The sequence below is a fragment of the Opisthorchis viverrini genome (assembly GCF_000715545.1).
Source record: "Opisthorchis viverrini unplaced genomic scaffold opera_v5_187, whole genome shotgun sequence".
Classification (NCBI taxonomy): Eukaryota; Metazoa; Platyhelminthes; class Trematoda; order Opisthorchiida; family Opisthorchiidae; genus Opisthorchis; species Opisthorchis viverrini.
In genome coordinates this window covers 82,431-92,362 of record NW_008751845.1, presented here as the reverse complement: position 1 = coordinate 92,362, position 9,932 = coordinate 82,431, and the positions used below count along the sequence as shown (strand labels likewise).

The 9,932-nt window shown below is 41.8% G+C and overlaps 1 protein-coding gene across 1 annotated transcript in view; it reads right to left on the bottom strand.

The window, feature by feature from the left end:
* The window catches only part of T265_07828 (hypothetical protein), a gene marked incomplete at both ends in the record, with an annotated part of 11,124 nt that extends 3,093 nt beyond the window's left edge, over nucleotides 1–8,031 (bottom strand). The window contains 3 exons of the mRNA XM_009173461.1: nucleotides 985–1,202; nucleotides 7,572–7,806; nucleotides 7,838–8,031. Of these exons, the coding sequence (XP_009171725.1) occupies nucleotides 985–1,202; nucleotides 7,572–7,806; nucleotides 7,838–8,031 (647 nt within the window). The remainder of the gene's footprint in view (nucleotides 1–984; nucleotides 1,203–7,571; nucleotides 7,807–7,837) is intronic.
* Between the last annotated feature and the right edge of the window lie 1,901 nt (nucleotides 8,032–9,932).

The following is a 9,932-nucleotide window of genomic DNA, read 5'->3' as shown; positions in this document are numbered from 1 at the left end:
TTTTTTTTTTAACTATTTCGTTCAAATGGTAAAACAAGAGGGCTTCACCACAGGATGTACGTAAGTTGGCAATACGTGCTCGGTTATATTTCACACGGTGAGCTGTGTAAGTGTAGATGGCTGACTAGTACATATAGTCTGTTTGTTTCAAATCCTTCAGGAATATGGGGTCAAACTTCCTGTTTACACGAACAATAAACGGCTCATATGTGAGTGAACAGTGTAGATATCATACCGGTGAAATGTCTTTCATACCTTGGCGCAATTTTGAAGAAACGACCTGTCCGAATCTGTCATCTCCCGCAAACATGGGAAAAAGAAATGAAGAACTAACCAGATGACTAAGCCATGGTCATCTAACTTTACAGCCAGTATCCCTGAGCCTTTAGAAGTTATTCAGTCATACTTTGGTGGATGTGCCTCATATCGGGAACGATGAAGCTGCGATCTGTGGATTTGAAGTGCTTCATGAGAAGGCGACAGAGAAGGCTCGTTGGTAATACGCGCACAACTCAAATAAATTTCTGAGGGTAAACTGCAAGGGTTGTTTTGCGTTTCACTTGAAAATAATTCTAGTACCAACCAAAGACGTCCAACCAATATTGAAGGAAAGAGTTTTGTGGGTACTCCTTGCCTGGGCCAGGAGTGATTAATAGCTTAAAGCTCTGCGATAACATTTGATTACAAACATCAAATAGTGAGAACACACTGGTAACAAACGGAATAGGTGAGTGGACAGAATTTTAGCGAAAGTTATTGCAGGATGTCAAGTCAGCTTGTGAACTTTGTGTATCTGGGCTGAATGCAGAAGCCCCTGTCACGTATAAACTAGCAAGATGACTACACAAAGGTGGGTTTTTGTGTTCGTGACAACTGTCCATGGCAACTGTCGGGTAATAGTAATAAAATGGCCGGACCATGAGAAAATCTCTTTTTCCCAAAAAGGCGGTATCGTATAACACGATCAAAGTTATCATGACTTACTGTATTCTAGCCATCACTTCTGCTTGGACCAGACGTAGTTGCCTACTGCGCTCAAGCATTTTCTTGCGCTTTGCTTGTTTTCTCTCTTCACGCTGATAAGCCAGAAGTAACTCGCGATACTCGGCTTGCTTCTCATTTTGTTCTTGTTTTGTCTTATACTGTCTGGCTACCTCCTTCAGCGTCTTGTCAATCTGACGTGGAACGAGCCTGCGCAGTTGCTGTTCCGGTGGAAAGAAGCAGAAGTGAAGCAGTCAGTTAGAACGTTCATATCTTCATGTGAGTCCTAGTAACATTGAGACCACCAGTTTATAAGCACATCATAATCGTTCTTCATGATTTACTAAAAGAGATTAAAGGCAAAACAAATTAACTTTAAGCAAAGATTGCCAAGCTATAAAACGTTTCTCGTTTCAAGCAAAAGTATAGCGTGTAAATTACTGGGAAGACGTCAGTGACCGTATTCCACCCCGAGGATAGTAGCCTACCTATTTTCTCCAGGTTTTCATTGCTTCAGATGCTCCTTACGTGTGTTTTGCATAGGATTGTGTATTGGAAGCCCTTCTAGGAACATACTGCTATCCGTGTCAGCCGCACAAGGCGATGGGTTAGTCAGACCACAAGTAACAATATAAGCTCCATTTCTGAGATACATTTCTGAGGCACCTTGGCACCGGAAGAGAAATATACCGGGTTACCTGGTGCTCAAAGATCTGCTTTCAGATTTTAAAACTGGTCAGGAGAAGCGGTAAGTCATGGACAAGCCTTAATTTTTCTGGACAATATTGGAGGGATACGGGATTTTGTTTTAGTTCTTGGCAGGGACTAATGAGGATGAAGTAGGGACACAAAAGTAAAGCGTCAGTTAGCCAGACTGCATTGTTTCGGATTTCGATCACGGTCGTAAGCCAGCAAACCAAGAAGCAATATTAGAGACTGGTCTTGCCAAAGTAAAACTTTGTGACACATTGTGGTTCGAAAATTTAAACCATTCACCTTGTGCCTACTGACAGGCAGCAGGGTAGACATATAACACAACCATTATTTATTGAATCATAAGGACGATTCAAGGCTGTCGCTATCAACTGTTATCATATGCTCTAACATCAACCTCGGCTCCCTCTCCCTCTTTCAAGTAAAAAACCGAGTTTTACGTAGTGCCTACAGTGGCGTGGAATTTTTTTGAAAATGTTTGCACCATACTGTGTTTGGTCTGTATAAAATAAAAATTTTTTAAGAAAGGAGATAAGGTGGAAGACAAACAAAATATTTTTACTGCCTTTTGGTTGGCATGACATCGGCCCATCCAGGCTGAAACACTCCATTGCTTGGTGACACAAAAACGTGTCTATGTCAAATTTTGAATGCAGTTCCTAGACAGCCCTTATTAAAAGCTAATTTTCTATTTAAGTAAACAAAACAATGAAAGTAACCAAAGCTGTGGAGGGGACACGAATATAGATCCAACGGAAAAGAAATCTTAAAAGCTTAAAGTCCTATCGGATCCCAGAAGAACAACGGTTCAAGTTTAAAGACTTTGTTTTATTACAAGAGTATCACCGACAGGTACGAGGCTACCGTTCTTGACGATATGCTAAAATCGCTCCATGTGCAATAATTGTACTTACTCATAAGCCCCACACGGATGGCTAGTATGTAAAAGCAACTTGTGTTGTATCTGGTATGCTGAGGTCAGACCAGTAACTAAACTATTGTGAATACAAAAGCACAGTAGATAAAACGAGACAAACTGTCCATTTCAAATGAACCTGTTCCACTGTATAGGAAGAATCCAGTGCAAAAATCACACCAAAAATTTTTAAATCGGTTGCATCTGACAGATGGGCGAGTGTGTGCAAAATCTCTTGAGAACCGGTAATAGTTTTTACGGGGTCACATTAGACTCCATAAATTGTCTGAATTTAGCAAGAATTTTACTATCTCTATTTAGCAGTACACAGTATTTATGGTTTGTGTATTTTATAAGAAAACTAGCACGTGTAGAATGAAAAAAACCTGCCTTAAATGCCTGCTGTTTCCTGGAAGACAAACGTTTGGCCAAGCGTTTATCCCAACACTGTTATTCTAGCCATAGAAACCACATAGAGTTCTTGGGGAGTAGCCAGTTTAACCAGTATCTTTAGTGACTGAATATACACTGCCACCTCTTGTTGCGCTTCTCATGGACAAACAAGATGTGCACATCTCAAGCTGTCATTAAAAATCTTCCAAATCCTAATGTAAGCAAACCCATCAAAACCACCTACTGGAGTTCCTTCCACACAATACTATCTACAATGCTAGCTTTCAGTAAAAGCTTGCTACTCACAACCTTGAGAGATTCAAGGTGTTCTGCGTGCAGAACGACGCAACCAATCACACCTAGGCACTGGATTTTGAGAGACCCTTAAATTACTCGGAGCTTGAATGTGTATTCCCCCTGGGTGGCAGCACAGGGCCACTTGACTGACTATCATGCCTTAGATGAAAAAGACCACCTGGATGAAACAAAAAGCTTGAAGGCTCCAGAAACCTAAGGAGGTAAAAAAAATGAAAAACTGGAGTGTGGCAGAGACCTAGAGGCATGAAGATTTTAACGTTCTAGAACAGAACTGAGAACGTAACTAAAGTTTAAGGTACTTTTGGCACTGTTTGCCTTCCAGCATGAGGTGTATGAGACTCTCATTGTGTTTGACTAAGGTTATTAAACAATGAGACAGGTAACCGATGTTGTTACCTGTCCAGATATTTTTTAATGGTTAGCCTTATTCCAATCCCCATGTCCATCGTATTCTTTTTTGTATAATAAGGGTTTACTGAAGCAAAACGACGGTGTGTTGTGACAGTGAACCATCATTTTTCAATTTATTGTCTCAGAGTGCTGAAGATGGTGGTGATTTGGAAAAAATAGCATTATAATTGCTCTTTTAAGGTGAATTTTGCCAGTGCGGTTTGAGCAGCCCGCTCAGTAGTCAACACGACATTCATCAGCTGCAGTTATTGATCGGCCAAACTGATCGGCCGAACTGTCGACAATGTAATATCGCCCACCCAGTCGATAATCTTTTCTTGTCGTCCTGTTTGGTTACTGTAAGATCATTGATCGACTTTGAAGATAGGAAAGGTTTACGCTTTGTTTGCTTACCAGCTTAACCAGCTATTTACCAGTGAATGCGTGCTAATTTACTGGCATATGCAGCTCCCTTCAAGGCGGTTCGGAAAGGTTGGGACAACAGACTTATTCTGGTAACGACGCAGTTGGAAAGAGCTGACAAAAGTGAACAGAGTTCTTTATGTAGAGAGAACCTTTGTCGAAAAATTCCAGGTTTAAAATGCCCACATGCAGATATGGAACAAAATGTGTTACCTGTTTTCAGACCCAAAAGAAGAATGGAACATGTGTCCCAGGCAATTTCTTTTCCTCTACGGTATCGGTCACTCAGATATAGCCTGTAAAGCCTCCTGTCATAAACCAAATCAAAATCAAGCACGAAGGCTCCAACTGCATACTTTATCGTACCTGATACTGTTCAAAATCTTTCTTAGCATGTTACTGGAAAATTAGGTCTGCTCCAGTACATGCCACCTTTTGACCAGTCTAACACTACAAATCAAGGTTTGTTAGGTATCGGTTCAAAAGTCGGCCCTAATCAAAATACGTTAACATCACCAAGTTTCAAACATGCTGAGAGAAACTTGCTGAAAACGAGAGCTTCAACCAATTCAAAAGGTTATTTTTCAAAATTTATTGTTTATTGTCCCCATACTTCACTACATTTGGGAAGGAGTATGTCAATCTGTGAAAATGTATTTGTTTCCTGTTTTGTGATCCGCGCAAAAATCCAATTCTTTTACAATTTTGGTCCGAAAAGTTGCCATTATTTTCTTTCAAAAAATTGAAAAACTGATTAAAAACAAGCTTTTTTATCAAAAACTGAGTGCCACACCACTGTATCAGGTAGACAGTATGACCCTAAAGATAGAGACAACTGTCAAAATAATTTTGGGGTGGAGCAAAGAGGCAAGACCAAAACTTCACAAGTGGTTTAGTCAAGCAGATTTCTAACTCTTTGAAAGCACTCGAATCACAAACAATGAACCCACAGAAGTATGCACTTAGCGTCGGATTAACTAATAATCAGTCTACCCGTAAGTTTACTCAAAAATTGATGCCATACTATCCCAGTATTTTTGGAACCACACCTTCAGGGTTTCACAATGAAAACTGTTATCGGACAAAATAACAAGTGTGCCATCGCCAAACAAGCCCCCTAATGTGTACACCAGATTTGCATGTAAGAACACCAGCCATCTTAGCTCTTACTCTCTTGTTGTCAGTATTTCATCATTATTCTCAGAGTCAAAACCAAGTGCTTTCAAGGAAGATCAAGAGCATGCCGCACATCAAAGCTTTCAGAAATTTACGCACAACATTAAAACCCCCACTTACGGGTTGTTGTCAGTAACTGTCGCTTCTTTAGCTGTGAAGATAATTCAGACGCATACTTACTTTCCTTACAGTCAACACCAAATTACAAATTAAATATCCATTATGGTTGTTTTAGATCATTCATGTTTTTATTTCGCACAGGCTTAAACCATTATACAAAGTACATAATCTAAGATTGTCAGACTGGACTGAACTGCAGTGCCAACTGCCTTTGTTGTTGAAGGCAGAACGGGCCAAGAGATGTGAAACATCAAACCAAAATACACAGTGTATCTCTTAGCAAGCAAATTGGCTGGTTTGGTGCGACATAAACATGTGCGTATGATCCACCCTTACTTTTTCAAAACCAATAAGGCCGGACCTGATGGATGTCTTTGGTACCCCATAAATATTTCAGTATTCTTTGGCCAGACAAAAAATAAATCGTTAATTTATGTATTTATCTGTAGTGCCGATCTATTTCCCTCTAGCGACGACACACATTTAAGTCATTCAGAAAATTAAGTCTGCCCCTTCAGTCACTTTACTAAAGTGAAAACGTAAAGGTGTGGCAACGACAATGTGGAACATCCATAAATTAGAGACAGCTTGGTTTTTCAGTTACAAATCAGGCAATAATTTGATGCTTTCTTTTGCTACAGCTTGGTTCGCCGAGAATAGAGAGAATGTAGTAACGAGAATTACACGTTGTGGGCGTTGGTCCAGTCAATTCACTGACGCTGAAATACCGCTTTTGTCTATTATGGCAAAGTGTGCTCAGCGACAGCAATAACTCTGACGCANTGATGTCATGCTGTCGTTGATGATGATGATGATGATGATGATGATGATGATGATGATGATGATGATGATGATGATGATGATGAATAGAGAGAATGTAGTAACGAGAATTACACGTTGTGGGCGTTGGTCCAGTCAATTCACTGACGCTGAAATACCGCTTTTGTCTATTATGGCAAAGTGTGCTCAGCGACAGCAATAACTCTGACGCACGATTTCTGCTGGCTGTGTTACACAACAAGATCTGTCAGATCCGATAGCCATTTGATCACCTCATCCCTGGTCTCCAGTGGAGAAAGGCAGTTAAAGAACTAAGTTAGCTGACAAAAATTTTCCAAGGTTATGCGGCGGCAAAGCATCAGTGCGGAACGCTGAAGCCATACTGCCGATGATAATGAGCAAGCATGGAGCACCATACGAAAAGTTCTCCTTGAATGCTTTCACGGAATGGAAAATGAAGAGACAAATGTAAATAAAAAATTGGAGGATCGAGTGAAGGGAAAAGAACGAGAAAATGGAACGAGAGAGGGGGGAATTTAAACGCACCTAATCATTGAATTTCATTCTGTCGGAGACTAATGTTGTATCTGCTTGCCGGGCAAATGTCCCCAAGAACTTTGAAAATCTGTCACGAAGTACTGGACTCACCCTGATTCCGATCCTGGTTCTTATTCTACACTGAGCAACCTCACAATGAACCCAACATGAACCAAGTGAATACATTATAGCCATGGGATAAAACCAAGGGTGCAATAAAAAAACGATTATTTGTCTACCGGTTACCAGCCAGAAACACGACAGTATGTAACGAATATCACTATTACCACAACTCTTCGATCCTTCACTTTTGTGACCTATGAGGAGTTCATGACATGCTCCGTAGGATTTTAATAATAAATAGGACCTTAATTTGGTTTATATGCACTGCAACAGTGCTCTTAATCGTTTGTTCCAGTCGCTCTCCGTCTTTGCGTAAGGTGTAATGCTTTTTTAAATATAGACTCCGGTGCCTTACACGGTCTCTACATGCATGTGGTGGGAGTGTTGTTGACACAAATCAGTGATACCCAGAGCTCCATTCAGCGGCCATGTATAACTATACAGTCGAAAATGTTTACCGTGCAGTGCAGGTCCAATGTTTATGTGACGAACTAAAGAGAAATGGTTTCCGAGGTTGTGGTAATGGCATCAGTCCTTAGGTGGTGATTTGAGCAGAAATAATTGGGAACTTCCTGAGCGATCAGCGGAAGACCAGTTGACAAAAACGGCTAACGAGGCCAGAAAATCTCAAAACCGAACAAAAGTTATGGTCTTCTTTAAGAAGTGAGTCCAAAATTCCCGGGAAAATTTTGAAGCGAACCTGTTGGTAAATGCTGTTCGCATGGGGGCAAAGCGATTCCCACTTTTGGATTGAAGCAAGCCTTTCAGCTTGATTTGTGCAGTGCAAATATATGTAGAGTTCATGGAGGATACTGTAGACAACTCCGGTCACCTTGTTTATGATATCACATGCAATCCGAGCGTCAAAATTCAGCCCACAACTCCGGAGGGTTCGGCCGAGTCGCAGGAAATTACTGAGACATATGTCCAAAGAGCTTTGAAATAAATGCAAGTTGCATAATTTACCTCGAGTCTCTAAAAAGGTTGAAATCCTCTTGCAGTCCGTGTTTTTTCAGCAATTTCCCAAGCAGATAGCCATTGGCAAAGGCGTCCTCTATAATGACTGAGTCAGTTCGGTAAAATTGTTCTGCATTAATCTCGTCACCTTGATTACTCAAGCCAATCTCTTCTCTAAGCCAGTCAGAGATGATTGTTGTCATAGCGTGAATAAAAATGTTCGAAAATGCTCGTCTCTCTGGTTGTTATGGTAACGCATGGTCGACCTCGATGGGGCATACTAGACATTGACACAGGATAGGACGGAAGCAAAGAACATGCGTGGGAAATTTGATTATATTCCAGGTGCTAATACCAGAAGCATCAAGTGAACGTCTCAGTGCTCCGATGTCTGACTGCATTCTGAATTCTGCTTAACGCTGACGTTTTATTTCCAACATTGAGTGCCAGTGATGAGCAGATATTGGAAATCCTAAGTTCAATGTAGCGCTTAACTCATGGATGCATGGATTGATATACTGTATCGAGACTATCACCCAAACTTCCTGGGTATGGTCTGTTCTTGTCACTCAGTGGCTCTTGTTAACCTGAAGGACACACGCAAAAAGGGTGTATTGCTGCTTAAGCTCTCAGCGAGAAAAGATTCATCAGGATCGAAGGCGTACAATCTGTTAAAGTAAAAGCAAATTCTCTGTTACCTACCGGCCAGAGCATGTTGATACTTCCGGTGGTAATTGCAGACATTCTGATTGCTAAGTTTTTTGCCGAATCCGTCAGTTACAAAATGTCGCACTTCACACCACAGCATTCAGAAATTTTGCACAGCTTCCCAGGTGCCCATCTCCCCTTCGATTGGCAGTCATTTTACGTGCAGTCGCTTGAGTGAAATGTTTGCCACCCTAAGAGTGTAGACGATATGGTTCTGTCTCCTCTGGCGAAACCGGACTGGGTAACTCGTTCTTTGTGAATTTTTGCCGCCAGAAATTGGCTCAATATGATATCTGATGCTGATTACTAGAATCTCGCTTGAATTGTGGGACACCTGCGCGTTAGTGGCACTGCCACTCAGCTCGAAACAGAATACCTGTTTTTGCCCACCACGCACATGAATGCCACATTGCCGTCCTTTACGTTCCTGATCTTCGATTCTCCCGAAATGCTGTGAAGGATGAAATACGGTCAATCTTCAATATCTCCGCGAACATCCTGACATCAAATTCACACCTCAGCTATTCTTGCTGGTGTAACATTAAAAACTGAGAAAACTGATGATTTAAGCAGATCCAAAGAAAAGCTGAGAGAAGTGCAGTGCTTCCTATTTTGAACATGCATACAGGATCCAGACTATCGCCCAAACTCCTCGGGTTAGGGTTGTTCTTATCGTCCAGCAGCTTCTGTTCACCTGAAAGGCGCAGGCAAAACAGGGTATAGGACTGCTCTCTAAGTCCTCCACGCATGGCAGTAATCTTGCCATCGCGAGAACTCAACTAAAAAGGTGTCAAGAAGTGGCTTGAACAAGTTGCTAGACACAGCGTGACCCACCGTCTGAGGATGGTTATTCCACATACCCACTACCTGAAATGAGATAAAATTCTGCCTAATAAAAGTATGCAGCCTGGGCTTGAAGATCTTCTTATTATGTCTCCGCTGCATAAAACAGCCTGCTATCGGCACATAGCTGAAGCAATCGTTCCCCATTTTCCTGTCCTCCAACAACAAGCCGGCCACAAACTCACATCGACCACATCGCCATCAGTTACCGATGGCGCGGATCCATTACTGATTGTCGGTCGTTTTGAAACACATTTGTGGACTCTGACCACGCGCTCGTCCGGAGTCGCTTCAACCTACTTTTCCCGGGGTCGCGTGAAGTGCGGACAAATCGCATGGCAACTGAAAGACTGGCCGATCCGGATGTCAGATGAACTTACAAGAGTCGTCTTCTAGAGTCTCTTCCAAATGCTCCACCATCGGATGTGAACTCATACTGGGACGAGATTGCCGCCTCTTTGCATAGTGCTGGGAATTTCGCCTGTGGCACGACTCAACCAGGCACACCCAAGCACTGGATATCAGACCGAACGGTGGCACTACTTAAATCTCG